The 22,679-nt window shown below is 38.2% G+C and overlaps 1 protein-coding gene across 1 annotated transcript; it reads right to left on the reverse strand.

The window, feature by feature from the left end:
• Positions 1 to 166: 166 nt before the first annotated feature.
• On the reverse strand, positions 167 to 22,298 carry LOC125072990 (telomere length regulation protein TEL2 homolog). Its single transcript, XM_047683627.1, has 11 exons — positions 22,122 to 22,298; positions 11,467 to 11,668; positions 10,128 to 10,256; positions 9,545 to 9,653; positions 7,842 to 7,940; positions 7,652 to 7,733; positions 7,048 to 7,172; positions 6,030 to 6,222; positions 4,929 to 5,101; positions 4,426 to 4,545; positions 167 to 3,020 (listed from the first exon to the last, which is right to left on the reverse strand). Exons 1-11 carry the CDS (start codon positions 22,169 to 22,171, stop codon positions 310 to 312), a joined length of 3,993 nt encoding a protein of 1,330 aa, XP_047539583.1. The 5' UTR covers positions 22,172 to 22,298; the 3' UTR covers positions 167 to 309.
• Positions 22,299 to 22,679: the final 381 nt, after the last annotated feature.

Raw genomic sequence — 22,679 nt, forward strand, 5'->3', positions numbered from 1 at the left:
TAAAATAGTTTGACCAATACATATTTATTACGTTTTTAGTTAGCATTAATTGATAAAAATATATGTTTAGTGACAATATAATTAGTTTACGCTTATATAGGTATATATATATATATCTCGACTACTGGTATTACATACGAAATATAAGTGACAAATAAGCAACACATCAAGATCAAGAGCGTTTATTCTCAGATCGCCAGATCACGGTGGGCATTACATAGAATTACAATCGCTTACATAAAGGAAGTTACAATTAAACTTAACCGAATATGACTACAGACCTTACCAGCTAACATACGATATGGAACATTACTCTGACAAAACGGATTCTAGCAAATGTAACACTTCTCCCGCGAATATGACCGCGTCCGACTTCGGCCCCCCCAGTCGGTGGGTCAGGTCCGCGTTGGTGAGGCAGTCCACCAGCCACGATGACAATTCCATCATGACCTCGTAGTACTCCCCCTTGAGGAACGATTCCGGCAAGGCGACGGCTATGGAGGCGATTATCGACAGTACGGACGTTTGGACCTTCGGATCCGGCGTGAACCTCAAATAGAGAACCATCTGTAATATTTCTCGGCAGTAGATAGGGCATTTGGGACAGTTCTTCGAGACTAGAATGATCGTTCCGACGGCGGACAGGTACCGCAGCAGCAGCAACTTGTCGACGTCTTGTTTCATGTTGTGGTGGCTCAGCGTGAGCTGCCGGTAGCCGAACCCGCTGATCAGCGGGTAGAAGAAGTGGTCGGACACTGAGGCGAATATATTTTTCTTCGCTTTCGAGAACGGATGCGGTCGCTTCGAGTGAAAGTATTTAGTTTTTTTTAGAAGCCGCCGTCTCAATATCTCGTCCCGGGGCAGTTCCTTCGCTTGGTTGGCGTCTCCCCTCCTCTGCTTCTCCTCCGGCTCGGTTTTCATGTCTGCGATCCTCTCCGCCGCCTCCGTGAACACGTCGAGCATGAATATTTTAGTAGCTATCGAATATCTGCCGACATCTGCATGTATTTCCTTACATAAGTGCTCTGCGCACACTCTAGGCTGGCTGCACACTATCGCGACTGCCGTTTTAAACTTGATATTATTGAATCCATCGACATGGAACTTCTCCTCCAAGTGTATGAACATATCTAGCAATTCGATGGCTAGTTTCTCGTCGTCGCCCTTGAGCTGCTTGGTGACCAGGCCCTCGGCGGCGGTCACCGCGGCCTCGAACGACTCCACGTCCTTCCCCTCGTTGATTATTTCCAACAGGTCCCTCAAGTACTTCGGCTTCTTCTTGGCAGTGACCGGGACGTCGTTGCTCATGTCATACGGCTGGAGATCGTCGTCCGAATCCAAGTCTACATTCTTGCCCGTTTTCCCCAGGGCGTCTAACTTGGCGGATATGATCGTCTTGACGATCTCCTTGGTTTGCTGCGGTCCTTTGACCGCACACGTGACTATCGTGTTGTGCACCGGCCTCTCGATATTCCCCGAGACTCTCTCGGCGATTTCGTCCAAGTTCTTTTTGACATCTATAACTCTGACGTCGACGTTGGGTTTCTTGGCCTTGTCATCGATGATACACTTCTGCGTGACGGCCTGCAACGTGTTGAATATGTCGATGCAAAGCTGTCCTAACTCCTCGAAGTCGAAATTTAAACATTCGACCGCCTTTTTGTCCGAATCGTCGACTTCCACGATCATTTTGAACAATATCTCTATAGTGGCCATTCCAACGCACCGAAACTCCTGCGATATGATATCCAAGTGCTTGGACATGCCCTTGTAGAGGATTCTCTTCATCTCGCTCATGTCCCAGGGACTCTTGCGCATCCTCCAGATGATCACCCGGTACTTGACGGCCAGCACCAGCAGTATCGACGTGTGCATGTGGTGGTCGATGTTCACCACGTTGTTGAGGTGCACGTCCGACCACGTCTTGCTCAACCTCAGGATCATTTCCGTCAGGATCTCGATGGAGTTCTTGCTGGTCGAAATGTAGTATATCAAGTTTTCCGGTATCCTCGTATCCCTGAAATCTTTGGGATGGACGTAGAACGGTATCCTGAAAGTGAGTATGTCGTGCCAGTCCTTGTTGGTGTCGATGTTGGTGCCGAGAACGTTCCGGATGGCCTGGTCCTTCGTCTTGTAGTCGATGGGACTCCGAGTCAGGAGGATCAGCGACACTCTGTCTATCGCCTGCCTGCTCAGCTTGTTCAGCAAGGTCTGAATCAGCTTCTTGCGGACGAATCTGCACTCGTCCGCGTCGTCGCCGTCCGTCCACGCCACGAGAATGTCGACGAACCTGTCGACACCCTCGGCGTCGCTCAGACTGTAGTGGACTATGTACTTGGACAGCAGGTGCGCCAGATACTGCAGGTCGAACTGCGTGCCCTGGTGGAAGCTGCTCTCCGCCATGTAGTCGACGCAGCGCACGATGTGGAACAGCAGCACGCACGAGTGGCTCTCGGGCGACAGGTCGCGCGGCGAGTCGGCGCGCAGGCGGTTGGCGACGCGCTCCGGCAGCGTGACCAGCAGCTGCACGTAGGCCTCCCAGTCGGGGCGCGCCGCGCCGCGCCCGCGCGCGCACTCCACCAGCGCGGCCAGCGGCGCGTCCCCGCGGCAGTGCTCCAGCAGCAGCGCCGCCAGCGCGCGCAGCACGGCCGGGTCGCGCTCGCGCCGCAGGAAGCCGCACAGGTCGGCCAGCGCGTCGTGCGCCAGCGCCAGGCCGGCGTCGGCGTGGAAGGCGAGGCGCGCCTCGTCGCCCAGCGCGGGCCAGCGCGGCAGCAGCGCGCGCACGGCGGCGGCGCGCGCCCGCGCCAGTAGAGCGCGCGGCGCGCTGGCCGCGTCCGTGCCGGCCAGCCGCTGCACCGTGAGCGGGCCGGGCAGCTCACGCCGAAGCCCCTCGGCGGCATCCAGCACACGCAGCACGTCGGCCCGCGCCCCGGGGCCCCCGGGGCCCTCGAGGCCCCGCAGCGCGTCGGCGTAGGCCCGCAGCGCGCGCTCGAGGCGGGGCGGGGGGGGCGGCTCGTCTCCTGGAAATAGAGCATACCTGAATGTGCCCAAGAGTGAATGATTCGGCGACGACGACTAGCTACTCTTACCTAGGCTTTATCTTGCCACATATATGTCGCGTTTAGTAAAGTTCGTTCTGTGGTTCCACTGATGAGTGATTGTAGTGAGTTAGGTACCCCCCACTGCTCGATCTAGATACTGTATTGGCTCAGTCTTACCGAAGCTGAGGTCTCTTAAGAGTAACAAAAAGTGTATAAAGATATACGTTCGAAGGTGTTTATTTGACAAAAATTGTTTACAGTGTGTAAAAAAATATGTTTAAAGTAATGTTATTACACTAAATTGAAATCGATGTCGTTACAATTTGTACAAAATCAAACAAAGATAATTAATTATTTACGAGTTCAAATAAGTAACTCGAGTTTGTTTACATTTAGTACAAGATATAAGACAACCGTTTGCTGGCAACTTTGACAATGCACTGCCAACCGTGTGACGTAGGACGTAATGTAGTAATACCAGTAGTACTTAAAATAAACCTATCGATCGCTTGCCTTTCAACATCTTACAAATATGACATTACAATTATATTATATATAACTTAAAAATAATTATACATTCCATAAACTCTTCTATAACTAAAATCGTACGCATATAAATATATATTAAAAATACACAATAAAATTACAAATTCGATTGCTATAAATGCATTTGACACGCAAAAATAAACAAGAAAAATATCATATACAAAAGTTTGTATCGAGATATTTGTGTAAAAATCGTTAAAAAAAAAAAAGTTTCAACTTAAATACTATATATATAAAAAATTCAATTCGTTTGTCATGTAAGTATTACGTCTTTGTTAGTACAGTGTCGTTCAAGCAAACAATATTACTTAGTGACTTATAAAATTAATATAATTTTTTTATGTTTATAAAAAATGAATCTGTTAGTTGACAACATAAAAATGCGTCGATATAAACCCCATTAACAAACAAATAACACCTGCATCGCATGTCAGAATATAGAGTACAGAGGCAGAAATAATACCAATTGAAATAAAACATCAAAGGCTTCTTTTGATATGTACCAATTAAAAAAAAAGTAAAGTCAATGTCCCAATACTGGTTTAAGGCCTCCGGGTAAGCCAGAGGGTTTGAAGCTTATTTCACTACTCATATGGATCGGTAGTTACACATGAGGCAGATTTCCACACAATACATGAAGGTTTCCTTATGTTTTCCTTCATTGTCAAGCAAGAAATTAATGTATCGCTTGCCTGGGTTTAAACCATTGGCTAAGATTCACGTTACGTCACGTCTTACTACTGGACCTTCTCAACTTAATCTTTACGTATATTGAACTCTACTGTACTCTAGACTCTGAGGTATCTTACAAGCCAAAGCGGACACACGTCAGGCTTACCTGTTGGCTGGAGAGTGCTGGAGGCCATCTGTGAGGTGAGAGAGTCCAGATCGAAGCTGAGGGGCTGAGAGGGGGGCTCCAGGTCACTCAGCAGGGACAGGTTCGAGGTGTTTGCTGGAACTGAGGGAAGCACTACCTTACTTATATAATATGGACAAGAAAGTACACTGTGGTATTGTGGGCTGATGTTTCTAAAGGGTATTATCGTGATTAAATAATAGACAGTTGCTACAATGATAATAATTCATTACAAGCTAAGTGACAAATTTGCTTTTGACAGACGCATCCACATGTCCTATTTAGTACCTACTTGTATTCTACGAACGTTAACGGTTGCGGAGGTCATATTATAGCACAGGCGAATTCTTATTCCAGCCAATCAAACTATCGTGAAAAGAGCTCAGGCATAGAAACAACCGTCGGTGTTAAAGCCGTTAATTCTGCAAATACTTTTAAGAATGTATAGAGATAGAAAGACCCAATAACTATTAAACGGCACTAACCGGGGTTAGACGGCGGGGCGGCGGGCGGCGGCTGCAGGTGGAAGGCGCTGAAGTCGGCGAACTCCCCGGCGGGGGTGGGGGGCGCGGGCGCGGCGGGCGCGGGGGGGCCGAACGCCGCCGTGAAGTCTCCGAAGTCCGCCTCGGCCTTCGCCCCTGACGCGCGCTCCTCCGCTCTGGAATAGTTAATGATTCGTGTAAATAGTTATTATATGTAGTATTTTAATATCTTAAAGTATATTTTATTAGTAGCTTTGTAATGTGGAAGAAGGCATACAATTGACAATAAGAAATAAAAAAAAGTGGACAAATTAAATAGACCTCAATAATTCTGTACAATATCTAATCTTCAATAGATTAATAACATAAGATTTTAAATTTATTGTGTAAGGTTATGAAAAAACAATATCTCCGGAATTTTAATAAGGAAATGCTACCTCGCCAATGATCTCCCGTTGAGGACGATAAACGAAGACTTCACTAAAGTATTTAATCTACTGATTCGTAAATATTCAAAACATTTTATTTTTTGGCATTTGAGTGAGTTACCATAACGCATTATGTACATCGTCAGATTTAGCTTGTCAACTATTAGAAGAAGCAAACTGTCGTCAAACGTATCACAAGTACGTTTATTATATGCGTAAACGTATTCTACATACGAGTAATATGCATCATTCCAATATTAAATGCCGAACCCAAGAAAACCTCCAGTCCGCCAAGTCCACCTTCCTGATAGAATATATAACTAGCTAGTAGCTCGAACATCTGGTGCATTTTTCCACAGTAGCGGTATATCAGTTGTCTATTTAATCCTAGCGAAGCAATAAACTATACACCTTTTCCTTGCAAGGATGGGAGCCTTTATCCCAAAATGACATTCACGGGCCGTTCGTTTTACATTAAGTATATTATTTCAAATGAAAGCAAAATATAATTTATACAACTTTAAGTGCTTTTGAATCATCATTTTACATCAAATTTAAAGCTACCGGTTTATAAGGTTGATTCTACCAAGAATCGGCGAACTCAGTAGTTACACATTTCCGGCAGTCGGTTACATAGATTATTAAATACGATAGTTTTACTCGATAGTTGACATACCTCGGGTCAAAATCGTCTTCAATGAGACTCGTGGAGATTATGTTGCTATCGTTGTTGTTGTCTCCAGGCGAGCTGGGCACCGGGCAGGTCTTGAACAGGTCGTCGAGCAGCTCCTGTGACTTGTTGGTGTTCTTGTTGACGGCCGCCGGGGCGATGGTCACGACCGGGGTCTTGCCGTACGTGGCCGCTGCACCTGGAAACGTTGTCGTTTTTGTTTCATTATTTTTAATTTCAATATATCGGATTAACTGACGGAATTGAATTGACTTTACATTTTAAATTGTGTTTGTATTGTTATAATTCATTTAAAGTTATTGTTATAATATTTCATCATATGTCACGATCAATCAAAGTAGAAAGGTAGGCTTTGAGTAAAGTTGAGGCTCCATCTTAACGGTTTTGGCGGGAATGACTGGTCATGTAGTATGTGATGGCAACTTGATAACATCAATTGCAGAATGCTGGATCGAGGTGAATACGGGGGAGGAGTTATAAATAAATGAATATTGGACAACATCACATACATTACTCAGATCCCAATTTAAGTAGCTAAAGCACTTGTTTTATAGAAAATCAGAATTAACGACGGTACCACATACATCCAGAGACAGGACAACATAGAAAACTAATGAACTTTTTCTACATCGACTCGGCCGGGAATCGAACCCTGTCAAAGTTAAATAATAGTTATATAATAATGTCGTTGAGTGCAGTTAGATCAGCGTCGAGTGGTGTTTTAACTCAGCACCTGTGAAAGAGTAATCGCGAAGAGATCGAACATCTCGAAACTTCAATCGGATCGTACGACAACACCCGTTAATACTGAGCTACGTGCTCGCACTCAGTCCGGACGACGCCCACGCGAGCGTCATGACGATGACGGTGTCTTTCCCTGACACATATCTAAAGTCGTGGCATGTGAGCACTCGGACGCGATCTGCGTAGAGACCGGATCAGCTCAGGAGGTCACCGGAGGGAGGAGGGGGGTTGGGGGTGTTAGGTGTTGTGCGTCGCTCACCGAGCGGCAGGCGCGCGTGTGCGCGGGCGCGCGCGGGCCGCGCGTCGGGCGAGTCGGCGTCGCGGTACTCGCCCTCGCGCCGCGCCGCCCCCCCGCCGCCGCCGCCGCCGCCGCCGCCGCCGCCGCTGTGGACACACCACTCGCTCCAGTATTCCGCAGCCTCATACTCGGCCCTAGCCCAGTTGCCGAGCGGGCCGCTGACTGGCCTCTGACACTCATATTTAATGTTTTTACTGTTCACATGATTTGACGAGACTGGAAAATGGGACACCTGACGGTGGACGGGCCCCGCCGCCCTTAGATATATTGGGATCGTGCGAAATATTAACTATCCATTCCCTATGGATCACCAATCCTGGGAACTTAGATGTTATGTCCCTTGTGCCTTTAATTACCCCGGCTGCCACCATTCTACCGGGTAAAACGTATGACGGATGAGCGGTACCCAGACCTGGCCGAAGTATTATAATTAATATTAAATATCAATTAACACTTAAACTCATTTTTTTTGCAGTGCGTGTGTCTACAGCCCGTAGTGCCCACTTCCTATCGAGCAGCTATTTCACCGCTTTGCTTTCGTTAAACACAACATTATAAAACTAACTTGTTCGGTTTCTTATTTCCATACTCGCCGTCAGAGTCCTCCCGTTCATAATCGTCGTCGTCGTTTCTATCTTTACTATCATCTGTAAAAAAATAATTTATTATTATTTACTTAGATTCACCATCAAATGTAGAAATCACTTAGTAACTTACAAATAAATAATGTAAGTATACAGGTATAGTGCACTTACCCCAGGAGGTGCTGCGGTCGCTGTATTCTCCCCACCCTCCTCCGCCACCGCCGCCGCCCCCCCCACGCGCTCCCAGCACCACCGCCTCGGACGACATGCCTGGTACAATATTAACATCATCACACACACAACAATAATAATTAGAACAAACTCTTCCGATTATCTATTGAAATATTAGACTACAAGAAGGTCATCGAATCGCTCTTCGTTATCATCTGTATATTGCAAATCTTAAATAAAATAATAAATATTGGACAACATCACATACATTACTCTGATCCCAATTTAAGTAGCTAAAGTATTTGTGTTATGGAAAATCAGAAGTAACGACGGTACCACAAACACCCAGACCCAAGAAAACATAGAAAACTAATGAACTTTTTCTACATCGACTTGTCCGGGAATCGAACCCGGGACCTCGGAGTAGCGTACCCGTGAAAACCGGTGTACACACTACTCGACCACGAAGGTTGTCAAATCTTACATTTATCTCTGCCCTGCCATAACAGCTCTGCTATTCTGCGTATTGGACACAGTTTATTTATTTATTTGAAACACCATCGGTATATTCACAAAAACAATTCAATCAAAAGTACACGGACCAATGCAGTATGATACACCACTACAGGTATTTACAGCACTATTGAATTACAATAAAAATTAATACATTCTTAAATTAATAATAATAATAAAAGAAACTAAACAAGCATAAACTTAGGCAAAAGATACAGCTTAAGGCTTAATAAAAACATAACAATTATAAACTTCTAAAAAAAAAATACAGTTACAATAAAAACAATGGTAATGTTACCCACTTATATTGTGTAATACTGATTTCTTAAAGCTAAAGAGATTTTGATAGTGGTTATCTATTTCACGATTAATATATGTTTGCCTTATGCACCGACATTAAAAAAAAGAGCGTGCGACCGGCTTGGGTTTACTTTTTGGCGCCAATTTTGGATTCAACAGACATACTATTCTTGATTCATTGAATATATGCTGTTTCATTTAATTTTTGTTATTTATTGTAATATAAAAATCAAATAGTTATGAGTATATTTTATTGAATTAGCCATTTTAATTTCTGAACGATTGGAATATATTCATTTATAACACAACACAATTCCACTTGGAATTAGGACGCTGTCGGTGTGACACAGTCCTGTCATACTTCACGTGCGAGAGAGACAAAAGCACCTCGACTATTATACCTCTCACATTTATATTAAGTCTTTGAGACTTGGCAAAGAGGAAAGTAAACTATAGGTTTACGGGCCGCTCAGTGATGGAAAAAGTCGCAGGATCGATCCCGAACCCTTGGGCTAGTGTCGTCCCCACTCATAACACAAGCTAAGCTAAGCTTACAATCATAAGATAAATTTAAAACGACGGGTCAAAAGCCATATTAGTAATAACTTAATTGATTTGAGGCTTAGTTAGTTTTCTTTTAAAAAAATTACTACGGTGTAATTAATTTTCGAGGTATACTAATTGTACCAATGTTGTTTACACCTTTAAAGACGTATCACTTTGTATGTTACCCAAGTCAGATATTAATTTTAAGTGCTTAGTGATAAGTTGATGGTGTAACTTTTCCAATAAATAAATAAATAAATAAATAAATAAATAAATAAATAAATAAATAAATAAATAAATAAATAAATAAATAAATAAATAAGTCCTCATGTCATGATACTCACCTATATATTTGTCCTTGTTCTTCTTAGCCTTCTTCCTCTCCTCTCTTAACTTTTCATCGTCTTGAATAAAGTCGATCAGCTCGCGGACTTTGTGCCTCACATTGATACCCTGAAAATAATATCACCATCCTATTTGAAATGGTACCGTATGTAACGGGTTGGTGTTTCTTTGCAAAAGATATTTTAAATTATTTAAAAAAAAAAAGGAACCAAATGCAGTAAGTTCAGCAAGTCAGATTATTACAATTCGATGTCAAGCGACGAGAACGAGTCTTGCATCTTTAGTTGGCGGTACGGCTTTGTTTCAGTCTGCTGGGTAGACTCCCACTCATCGGATATTCTACCGCTTCACAGTAATACTTACTATTGTTGTGTTCTAGTTAAAAGGGTGAGTGTATCAGTGTTATTACAGGCACAAGGAACAATATCTTAGTTCCCAAGATTGGTGGCCCATAGGTGATTTAGGGAATGGTTAATATTTCTTTCAGCACCCATGTCTATGGGCAGTGGTGACCACTCAACATGAGGTGTCTCATTTGCTCGTCAGCCCATCTAATACATAAACAACTAATTTCCAAATTACCTGATCCTTTCCAAGGTCATCAACGAATGTGTAGTTCTCCAACGAGCGCAGATCATAGATATGTTCCCTCGCCGAGGTGACGACTCGCTCCGAGCCGTTTCTCACCAGATAGCTCAGGAGTAGGAGACACTGGAACATGGAGAATATGATTTATTGCAAAATGTACATACATACATTAAAAAACGAATGCTTCGACTTATACTTTAAGCTGTACTTTGATAGTCGGTCAGTCGGTGCATTGCCCTTATCATATACATATAATGTACGTATAGTGGCAGTTGAACATTAATAGATTGACATTGTTGCTAATCCAAACACACGAGGAATAAAGATAAATAATTATACAACAAATGACATCGAATTGATGCAATATCATTGTAGTCCAGTGAATTGCACTTCGGAAAAATATGGATTTTTGGATGATTCTCGAATGATTGAGGATTCTCGAAAACGGTCGGTTTCCCGAGAAAATGTGATATAACCTTTTTTTATTGGAAATTTTATGAGCTTCAAATTTAATAACTAAATTTTTTTTCATAATTATGACCGTTTACGAGATAATCGCGAAAAACTGTTTGTCGCGACCTTTTGACCCTGGATAACTTTCTTAGCGGCACATGGATCAATGGGGACTTTTAGGATTTCGTTTAGAACCACAAAAGGAAGGTTCATCCATCCATCCGAAGTTTGATCTTTATTTTGTCTTTATTTACTGGACTATTGGTCTAAAGTTTGATTTATCTCTGATATTCATTATGGATACACAAAAAATCGCATCTTGAATGTGGACGACGATTCAATTTAGTTCGGAATAGTGAAGTGGAATACTGTTGTATTATAAATAAACATATCAATTAACAACTGTTTGCCATACGCAATATAGCAGAGCCATTAGGAAATAATTAATGCACTTGGTGGTAGGGCTTTGTGCAAGCCCGTCTAGGTAGGTACCACTCACTCATCAGATATTCTACCGACAAACAGCAATACTCAGTATTGTTGTGTTCCGGTTTGAAGGGTGACTGAGCCAGTGTAACTACAGGCACAAGGGACATAACATCTTAGTTCCCAAGGTTGGTGGCGCATTGGTGATGTAGGGAATGGTTAATATTTCTTACAGCATCATTGTCTATGGGTGGTGGTGGCCACTTACCATCAGGTGGCCCATTTGCTCGTCCACCTACCAATACCATAAAAAAAAATGATATATATAACAAAATTCGTTTTTTATAGTACTGCTACAAGCCATAGACGTTAAATAATAAATAACAGTTTTAATCAAGTAAATACTAATGAAAATAAACAATAATAAATTTACAATCGAAATACTGATGCTGACCTTGTATGTCCGCCTCCAATGCGACCTGTTATCGTGCAGCATCCTCCTCCACAGCATTGACATGACCTCCGGGAAGTGCTCGTAGGTGAAGGTCGCTAGCGCCAGTTCCTGCATCTGCTGACCCGTCGGCCCCCACGCCTCATCGGATGTAGCTTCACGAACCTTACCCTCAACCTCCGTGTAGTTCATCACTACATTGGTCCTGTTGAATAAATGTAATTTATTTATATACACTTACTCGGTGGTACGATACGTGGTAGGGCTTGTACTAGCCCTGGGTTCTGAGTAAATAACCTCACATCACATATTCTACCGCCAGTAATTAGTATTGTTGTTTCAGTTTGAAGGTTGACTGTGTAAATACAAGCACAAGGGACAATGGAAAGTGGTGATCATTCAACATCAGGTGGTCTATCTGACCGTCTGCCTTACAATACCGTAAAAATATTAAGATCTCAAATATTGTAGAAATGAAATTTGACATTGAGGCAGCCCGGGACCTCGATAAGGTTTCATTACAGAAATCCCGGAAAATTTTTGTACGTGGAGTCACGAAATTAAGTTAAAAAAAAAAAGACTACGGAACCCATCGTTAAGACATGACACATAGACGGACGTAATTATCGAGCATTTTTCGATAAATCACAATTGATAGGAATATTATAGAAAGTTTTTTTTTTTTTGCAGTTTCTCTTTTATGTCATAGTTTCAGATCAGACATACTCTATAGATATTAATATGTTGCGTTTTTGAGATATATAATGAGCGAAAAAATACACGGGGCGTGCTGTGCAGTTCAATTCAGTTGCAGTAAAAAGTATTTTAATAATAATATTATTATATTATTTCCGCAAACGTAATATAAAACTCAGTATCTTCGCTGTGCTTAAACTTATTTTAGTTCCTTATAATAACTATGACGATCGCTATTCGAGAATATTCGGTTGTCTGTTGCAAACAAGTTATCGAGATACGATAAATAATAGCAAAATATTTCGCAAATTTGAATAACAACCACAATAAGGCAGTTTTTAAACTAAAAATAATATATCTTTTTTATTTTTTAGCATACATTGATTGGGCAATACTTAATTTCTCTTGTCGTTAAATGTCCGAAACCTTCCAACGAATATATATCTATACATATAATAAAATTGGAGTGTCTGTTTGTAATATTAAAATAACCCATTTTTAATAAATGCATATGTATGTATAAACATATACCAAAATAACATTTTTTTTAATTTTTGTCTGTCTGTTTATTTGTTCCGGCTAATCTCTGGATCGGCTGAACCGATTTCGACGCGACTTTCACTGGCAGATAGCGGATATAATAAGTAGTAACTTAGGCCACCTTTATTTTAGAATTATATATAGAATAAAAATAAAATCACGCTACAAAATCCAAATAACTTAAATTCAAACAACGCGCACGAATTCGCGGGCACAGCTAGTGCATTATATATAATGACATTAAGGACTTGGTTGTATAGAAGTTGCACGATTAAATTGTTGCAATTTAAAGAGAAAGGCTGTTACGAAGGTTACGGTGTTATTGTGCAATTTGTTTGCCAAAACTAGCTACATATGTTTGACAAAGTATATAATATAACATACGGAATAAAAATAACACACGCAAGCTTGTGTGTGCGTATGCACTTGTGTGCGTGGGTACACGTTTCAATTACCTAGCATATTTACAATTCAAATAACGATATCGCGTCCATCCTAATCAATACCTACTTAAAAAGCAATTTACATTCAGTCCCATGTAACCGAAACCTAACTAATATTATTGATGAGATAGTGAGTATGTTTGTCTGTATGTTACGCTTTTATGTTTACACTACACAACTGATCATCGTGAAATTTTACGTACGCCTTGACAAAAAGCCACTAGCCACTGGGTGACTGCACACCACCTTCATACCGGCAGAAACGATTTTACAATAACAATACAGCACTAGTAACTTTAATACTCGATATGTACATTTCGGGTTCAGACCCAGGCAAGCACCGCTGAATTTTCATGTGCTTAATTTCTGTTTATAATACATCTCGTGCTCGGCGGTGAAGGAAAACATCGTGAGGAAACCTGCATGTGTCTAATATCAACGTAATTCTGCCACATGTGTATTCCACCAACGCGCATTGGAGCAGCGTGGTGGTATATACTCTAAACCTTCTCCTCAAAGGGAGAGGAGGCCTTAGCTCAGCAGTGGGAAATTTACAGGCTGTTATTAAAATAGAACTTTACAGTTAAAAAACCGAAACGTCACGCTCAAAAGCAGCAAAAGAATTTCACATCAAAGAGTACAAATATATAAGGTCATACAAGTGGGTTTAAATTAGTATGATTGTGACGTCATCACGCCTAAACAGATTCAATACAAAATGAAATGACGTTCACAATCAATAGCCGTAAATATATTACACACGTCCAACGAAGCGGGAAGGTAAACTTAGTTATTTATACACAGGAATTCATTGAAATCAATAAATATGCGCGCTGGAACCGACGTGCGAGTATTTATCTGTAATTTTTTGGAACCTGCTTACAAATGTAAATTATCGATTACTATTGCAATCATATAAATTACATTCATAACATAACATTAACATCCTATAAATTTCCCACTGTTGGGCTAAGGCCTCATCTCCCTTTGAGGAGAAGGTTTGGAGCATATTCCACGCTGCTCCAATGCGGGTCGGCGAATACACATGTGACAGAATTTCGTTGAAATTAGACACATGCGGGTTTCCTGACGATGTTTTCCTTCACCGCCGAGCACGAGATGATTTATAAGCACAAATTAGGCACATGAAATTCAATGGTGCTTGCCTGGGTTTGAACAAGCAATCATCGGTTAGGATCATGCGTTCTAACCACTGGACTATATCGGCTCTAAAATTAATTAAATTACATTCGTCGTACCAAAATATTAACTTCAAAATTAAACAAGGCGAACATGTTGCCCTGCTGACTTTGACCAGAAGATTGGCGATTGTGGTCAAGGCCAATCTCAAGGGAGACCAGCAACGTGCGCGAGACATTATAGATAAGTATGCTCACACTCATAATCCAATAGGACGACAAACCGACATGATCGGAGTCTAGTCATGGGACCAAAGGCTTAACGTCTAACCCTAGGCATTGGATTGTAAATACTGCAAATTGCCAGACTACAGACTGCTACTGAGATATATTTGTCAGATGAACACAATAACTTTACTTTACTGGCCAGACCCAGGACCTGGGTTTGCGCCCAGGACTATCCTATGAAGGATAAGATGGACCTCATTGTTCAACGTTACCTCAGTGCGGGTTGGCATTGGTATAAATATTTTGTTTTATAAATATTTATGCACAAATCTATACATATAATAAAATTGGAGTGTCTGTTTGTAATATTAAAATAACCGCGTTTTACTAAATGCATATGTATGTATGCACGGTACATATACCTAAATAACACTTTTTACAATTTTTGTCTGTTTGTCTGTCTGTTTGTTCCGGCTAATCTCTGGAGCGGCTGGACCGATTTTGACGGGACTTTCACTGGCAGATAGCTGATGTAATAAGGAGTAACTTAGGCTAGTTTTATTTTAGAATTATATGTAAAATAATAATAATAAAGTCACGATTTTTTATTAAACTCAAACGCGCACGAAGTCGCGGGCACAACTAGTAAATAAATAAAAAGAGTTGAACCCAATAGAGCCAGTTGAGCATAGTATCACATCGCATAAAAAAAACGTTAGTACAAGAACGGCATGCTATTACAAGGAGGATTGCACTAAGCTTGTACGCAGCATGCCAGCTAGAATTAGTGCGGTAATTAAATCCAAAGGTGGACCGACCAGATTTTAAAAACTTAAAATATGGTCGGTCTTCTTTATTGTGTAATTTAATGCTCATAGATATATTCAAAATCTATAAGTTGCTTTTTTTATTATTTTTAGTAAAATGTAGTGTGCCTAATACTTATGGCCAAGGCTGTATATTAATAGTTGTCGCCCGCTGCTTCGCTCGTGTTTTAAAGTTTTTCGTCAGGCGTTAGACATAAAAAAGTAGCCTCTGGCCTTCCTGTGAGTTCAAGCTTCATAACAAAATGTATCAAATTCGGTGCAGTGATTTTGCAAGGGCCAAACACAGATAGCCAGACGGACAAATTTACATTTATATTATTAGTACAGACTGGAATAATAAGAAAATATATATCTATTTTATAAAGATTAGACTTATTACGTTATTTCACAAACCATCGATTTGTTAGTTTCATATCTGAAGGGCTTAGAAGCTTAAAAAGCTAGTAATACTTGTTTTCGTGGAATTTAGTGGTGCTCTATTTTCCCCTTCAGTTAAGCGTATAACTTGTTGGGAGTTGATAAGACACTAGTGCGATACATTAGAATCGACCCTGCGACTTTCACATGGCTGAGCCGCCCATCGTTTAGCGTTGAGCTAGTGAGACAAATACTAACTCCGTTATTATCTAAGCTCTATTCCAACAATAACAGTAAAAAAGCTAAATAAACAACATTTGACAGAAAATTGACGCGATATCATTAGTCGAGAGCTTGATAATCTATGATATTCAATAGGGATTTGCGAAAAAAATGTGTTTTGAACGTCGACTGAACTGTTATCGCATTTTGGAAATAAAATGAAAATGGCTAAGTGCAAAAGTATTGTATTTTAAATAAATATATTGTTAGAAAATAGAGTTGAAAAGTAGCAACACCAGTGACGAACCTATAAAACGGAACGTCAAACGAATGTCGGGGAACATTTTCTCGTTCGGTCGTCAAAGGGTGTACACGATTCGGCTGTGTCAATTTAATTCTTTATTTTCTATCACTTAATAATTTACTTATGAGTCGCCAATGATTAATTTTGAGAAATAGATTGTTTAAATTATTTACTTAACAGTAAATTATTCGTAGCTGATATTTAATTATTTTTTTTATTGAAAAATCACTTCTGCTTCCTAAAAATATATTAATCATAAACTCTTAGTAGTGCACAATATAGCTGAGTTTAAAGTTATAGCTAAGTTTTAACAAATCGCATGAAGGTTTGTTTATCTTTCTTCCTACTTCCATTGAAAAAGGCTATATATAAGTCTGTCATACATCTTATTTAGGTTTATAATATTTAATTTTTTTAATTGGGGACAATTAAGGTTATTACTTTGGTTTAAAAAACAAAACAAATAACATTAAATTGGAGAGGACGACTAAAGGATCTCCTAAAGAGCGCTGGATGGATATATGAAAGACCTGACACGTCAAATCAGATGTTCTGGAAACGTAAAATAGACACATAAAAATGTATCGTACCAGCATTCTAACACTAGCAGTCAGCAAGCTAACATCCACGTGTTCTAAACAAGGAGACCATATCGGCTTATATAATAGTTAGTAGTAGGTATTATAAATGTGAAAGTTTCATTGAGCCCGCTCATTCCCTCCATAGACCTCCATAAATCAACTCACGCATAGTCGTATAGAAACTGATATGTTAGTGAGGTGATTTTTCTCTTAAAATATGTAACCATATTGTAACGGATTACGGAATGCGCAATACAATCATTTAAAATTGCACCTTATAAATTATATTATATTTTAATAATAAATCGATGTTATTTGTTTGAAAAAGAGCCATTTAAAATACAATTACTGAGCGTCTGACAAGTTTTTCTCTGTTGAATTTACATTCCGGACCAGTGGCTGTTCAAAATAGAAAGCCTACTTAAATAAAATGTAATGTGATTTTGACATATTTAACAGTACAGACACATTTCGAATCAACATACAAGACGATCAAGACGAATTACTGTATTAACAATTCTCCGATACGAAAATAGACCGCGTACGAACATTAATAATTCACTGGTATATTGATATCAAATCGATCTATCATAATTATATCTTTCTTTCTCCACATACTTTGCATTCGTACATTTTAAAATTATCTTTTACTTAGTGGTATCGTCTGAGTAAGTAATACCCACTAATCAGATATTCTACCGCCAAATAACAGTACACTGTATTGTTGTGTTCCGGTTAGAAGGGTGAGTGAGCCAGTGTAATCACAGGCACGAGGGACATAACATCTTAGTTCCCAAGGTTGGTGGCGCATAGGTGATGTAAGGAATGTTTAATATTTCTTACAGCGCCTTTGTCTATGGGCGGTGGTGACCACTTACCATCAGGTGGCCCATATGCTCGTCCGCCAACCAATGCCCAGGATTCCATCACCACCATTTACCATTATACTCCTGCGCAAATTATTCACGAAGAGGTCGATGAAATGAGAGTTATTTTTAAAATCCTATCCTTCTCAAAGACTTATTTACAGAAAGAAGAATATTACCACGAAGGTTACGAGACAAAATATCATATACCAGCAAGACAGATGTACTGCAAATTGTTTTTTTATGGCATTGTGTGAATTTTAAAGAGCGAACTTTAGTCCGAATTCGTTCATGTTCGTATACGAATTTCCACCACCGTCCTTTGTGGTCATTTTATTTCGTTTGTTTTGAAATAAGATCCTAGTTGTTATACACTTTTGGAGAGCTAATAAAACGGTTATGTTTTTAAAATAAGCTGCAGGACAAGTTTTATAACGATTTTTTTCTGTTTTTAAGGCATTTTGTGAAAAAAAAATTTGAAATAATATCTTTTTCCGTCTCGCATTTTTAAATTTGGACCGATAATTATTGTTTTAATATTGACAAATAACCAGTGTTTTTGTCGTTTTTATAAATCAGAAGAAAAAAAAAAAAATTTAATTGATACTATTTTTTAAATAAATTTTTCAAATTGAATTTTTGACTTATTTTGAAAAAAACGTTATAAATCAAAAATGGGTCACTTTTGCATCATGCATATGGGGGTTAAAATTATTGCAAATAATCACCCCTATCACCTCCTAACGGGAATACGTGGAATTACCAATAATCCTGTATAATATGAATGTAGATTAATTATAACAAATCAATTATTAAATAGTTCGTACTCGCATGGGACATATCGATCGAATCATATGAATTCCTATGCAGTGGCAATAGCTTCAACTTTGACCTTGAAATAAGTTCACTACGAAGCAAACTCTTAACTATAATATAGCACTTATCGAGACTTAAAAATTTAAGGGGATCGTTTAACATTGTCAGTTTACAAAACTACGTGACCATTCTGCTATTTCGATTTTAAGGACGTTACCCCTTCCTGATCAGGTTCATCAAACGTAAGAAATTTAAAATGTCACAATGTGTGACTTATTACTATTATCGTTGATTCTTCGGAATTATTTATATGATTAATACAAACAGATAAATGACATAATGGTCTGTGACCACCATTGCTAGTAGAAATTTTAACATTTGACCTGACTTTGAGGAAGTATAACGGGTATAACTTTACTAAACAGTACTACTCAGTATTGTTGCATTCCCGTTTGAAGGGTGAGCGTGTCTGTGTAATCACAGCTACATTCCTTTTATACACAGGCTCACAAGGAATGGTTAATCTGTTTACCATCAGGTGGCCCATTTTCAAGGCCGTCTATCTATTTTATAAAAAAATATAAAAAAGTCTTCGGACAGCAATCGAGATGTTTCCCAAAAGACTGACCTAATTTTATCATTACGACCTAGCGTTAGAACACAGGACTGGTGTCTGATAAGCTAGCCAGTAGATGAGGCAGTTAAAATAAACTAGATATGTATGACCAAACGGTCTTACTAAACGAAACTTATAGTTACTTATACTTTAAAAGAGACCGAAGTCCATAAATATTTCATCGCTCTAAGCTGAATAATACAGATTACTACTGTACGACACACAATGGAAATAAATTACTTGGCATACTCGAAAGCGAGATGTATAAAGGTCTTGCCACACGTACCATACTGAGTGATATTATAAATATGGATGTAAGTTTGAGTATCTGTTACGCTTAACTCAATCGATCACAATACATTTAGCTCACAGGATACAGAAAAAGACAGGCTACGTAATATCTGACCCCCTCCTCTGATAGGTGAGGAAAACCGCGATCGGAACCTTATCTAAACAAAGTTTACTTTATTCAAGTAGGCTTTTACAAGCTCTTTTGAATCGTCATTTTACAAAACCAAATTAAGTAGTTTATATTAACCTACCACGTTAGTTTGCCTAAGACGTGTTTTTCAAACTTTTATAATATGCGTCCTTTTTACACGTTAAAAGTCATTTCAGTGTTTTAAACATTACAACATGAGTTTCTTGCCGGCTCTTCTAGGTAGAATCTACATTCCGAACCGGTGGTAGCTTTACTTAAAATAGTTTGTTAAATGACGATCCAAAAGTGTTTAAAAAAAAACTTCCTTGAATAAAGAACATTTGATTACATTTTTTTTTTGTTTTAGTATATCTATCTTAAAATCTTTTCTTTAAGAAATGTTTCTAAAGAAGCGATTAAATTGTCATAAGTAATAAAAATACTTTTTGAGCTTAATTGTTCAAAACAGCTTATAAAAATATTGGTTTAAGGCAAATTATAAAAAATAAGGCAATGAGGCATAGGCATAGGGAGTCGCGGCCCACAATTTGAAAATAATTGGCCTAGTGGATACTTACAGGGAACATTTTAGGCAATGGTATACGGATATATATTAAAATACCGGGACACATAATCAATTCACCATTACCATTCTAAATTTAAATAGTTTATTAGATTAGACTTAATTAATCTTATTATTCATTAAAAAAAAAATACTCTATCGAAAAAAAACCGCCTGGATTTAGGCTCGGGTTCCATCACAGGACACTAATTATTGTAAAAAAAACAGCATTGTCAATCTGTTTATTTGAAAAGAGCAACTATGCAAGTTTCTTGCCGTTTCTTTTCGCTGGAGGCTGCTTTCCGAAACGGTGGTAGTATTAAAATATCAACCATTCAAATATGCTTAATTTTGAAATTTACTTGAATATTATATAAAATCTATTTGATTACTCATTTCGCGATTCTAACGCCCAATAAGAAAGAACTATTGGAAAATAAACGTCAAAGAGCGAAAGTGGGTGTTGTTATTTTGTATGAATATTAACCATACAAAGTTAAACAGATAAATAGTTAGGTTATAATAACAAAAATTGTAAATAACACTTATTAGATTTAATTATTAGGTAGGTAACCACATTATTAGTTTACTGAATAAAATTTATTGTTGTCCCTGTATTTTTATCCAATGCACCAACTTGAATACAATAGGATTCAAATGACAGAAGTTTATCACTTACTAGTTGTGTTTATTTCTTCGGATTTGATTGGTATTCAAAATAATTAAGACTTATAAAAAGATTGTTTAACTAATCAACCCTAAAAAAATTATTTATAATCTTATAATTATCAATTTTATACAACTATCCTTGACTGATTTCAAACATTCTTTGGTTGAGATTGATTTGCTCGACAATCTTGCTTACTTATATAAGTATTTAGGATAAAATTACTTTTGTTTTGTTTGTAAGCCATTGCACAATGCCTGCCATACAATTACCGTAACATTAATCACAATCATAATTATGGTACTATATTACCATGACATTTGGAAGTGATCTCCACACTATTACATGTCATTAGAAGAATATTATTGTTACTTTTTCCCACTGAAATTTCCCACTGCCGGGCTAAGGTATCCTTTGAGAAGACTGTATTTAAATAAAATTAAATTTGTAATGGAATACATAGTTCATGTAATTCCTATATTAATTGAATATAGTATTTTTATGATTATTACAGATGTTTGATGATAAAGAGTTAATACCGATTTTCTTGCGAGTTCTTCTCGGTAGAAACTACATGCTGAACCAGCTGTAGCTTAACTTAAAAAAATATTTTTTTATGACACTTAAAAGTAAGAACTAGGTTAAATACTAAGAGATTGAATAAAGTTTGATATTTGTAACTTATACTAATAAAAAGGATAATACATAATCGAAACAAAAAAAAAAATTTGATTGGTAGTGAAAATAAAAAATGAAGGTATACTTCATGGGAAACTTTACAAAGTTGTGTTGATTTATAGCTACAATACATTTTCACAATTGGTAACTTGTTACAAACATATGGAAGCCACTTGCGACTCTATCATTGAATCAGTCAACCAGATCCAATTTAGTTTTAATTTATGCCAACTAATGCAAGTTATACACAGTTATACCACAGTATTAGTTACTTGATGAAATATTTTCTTTCGGCTAATTTCATTTTTACTGCATTATATTTCGTAATAAGAATTTTTATTATTTGATATTTTAAAAACGATTATATTACGAATATTCAATTCGAATACCAACTAAATTTATTTTAATTAAAAATAAGAAAAATTTTGTAAAATTTTTTAAAATAAATCAGGTAAGTCGAGATTGTTATCTTTTTCTTGCCCATCAGGTCTGCCGATAAGGAGTGCCTTGGACGATTTATGCAGAGCAGTTCAAGACTAATCACTATTACATCTCAATAACAAAACGAACCAACGTCGGATATATTCAGTGAGATATATTGCTCTCGAGCACAAAAAATAGCAATAATTAACGTGATTACTCTGAAGGATGTTACTACTTTACATAAAATTAACTAAAATATTGTTTCGACTTACACTTTGTCCGCCAGCTCCCGGACTTTCCACATGCTTATAAATCGATCCATTTCACTGCACGGTTGTTTTGTGTTGAATCAAAAACAAAATCACAGTAATTACACGGAAAATAACATAAAAATTAACTATAAAAGCGAGCTGATGATTTGGCTGACATTCTCGCAAAATGGCGAGGAGACACATATAATGTTACCAGTTGTCTCATATATAGCTTACCGCAATATGTCATAAAAATATTAAAAATATACCATTTAGAATAAAATTAATAGATCAGCATTGCTTATTTTATTCCATAAAATAGTGAATATTTCATATTTATAATTTAAATTTGAAAACTTAAAATATTACTGTGTGAATTGTCTACAGACGTACGTACCATTCATATTTATGTTGTTAATATTAGAATTAATACCTTTAATTTCAATAATTATGAATAGTTATAATTATAATAAAAAAAGTTTTAGTAAAAACATTTCTTCAAAAATTATTACTTTGGGCAACATTTGATATATATTTCTAGTCAATTGAATATAAATTATGTTTATAAGTTTATATGTT

The sequence above is a fragment of the Vanessa atalanta genome, chromosome 23 (assembly GCF_905147765.1).
Source record: "Vanessa atalanta chromosome 23, ilVanAtal1.2, whole genome shotgun sequence".
Classification (NCBI taxonomy): domain Eukaryota; kingdom Metazoa; phylum Arthropoda; class Insecta; order Lepidoptera; family Nymphalidae; genus Vanessa; species Vanessa atalanta.

Bases quoted from the DNA above. Each gene is read 5' to 3' on its own strand.
- LOC125072990 (XM_047683627.1), bottom strand. From the start codon at position 22,171: ATGGATCGATTTATAAGCATGTGGAAAGTCCGGGAGCTGGCGGACAAA. The intron at 11,669-22,121 runs GTAAGTCGAAAC...TTTATTCAACAG, and splicing joins CGGGAGCTGGCGGACAAAGT to GACCAATGTAGTGATGAACT. The intron at 5,102-6,029 runs GTATGTCAACTA...TAACTATTCCAG, and splicing joins GAAGACGATTTTGACCCGAG to AGCGGAGGAGCGCGCGTCAG.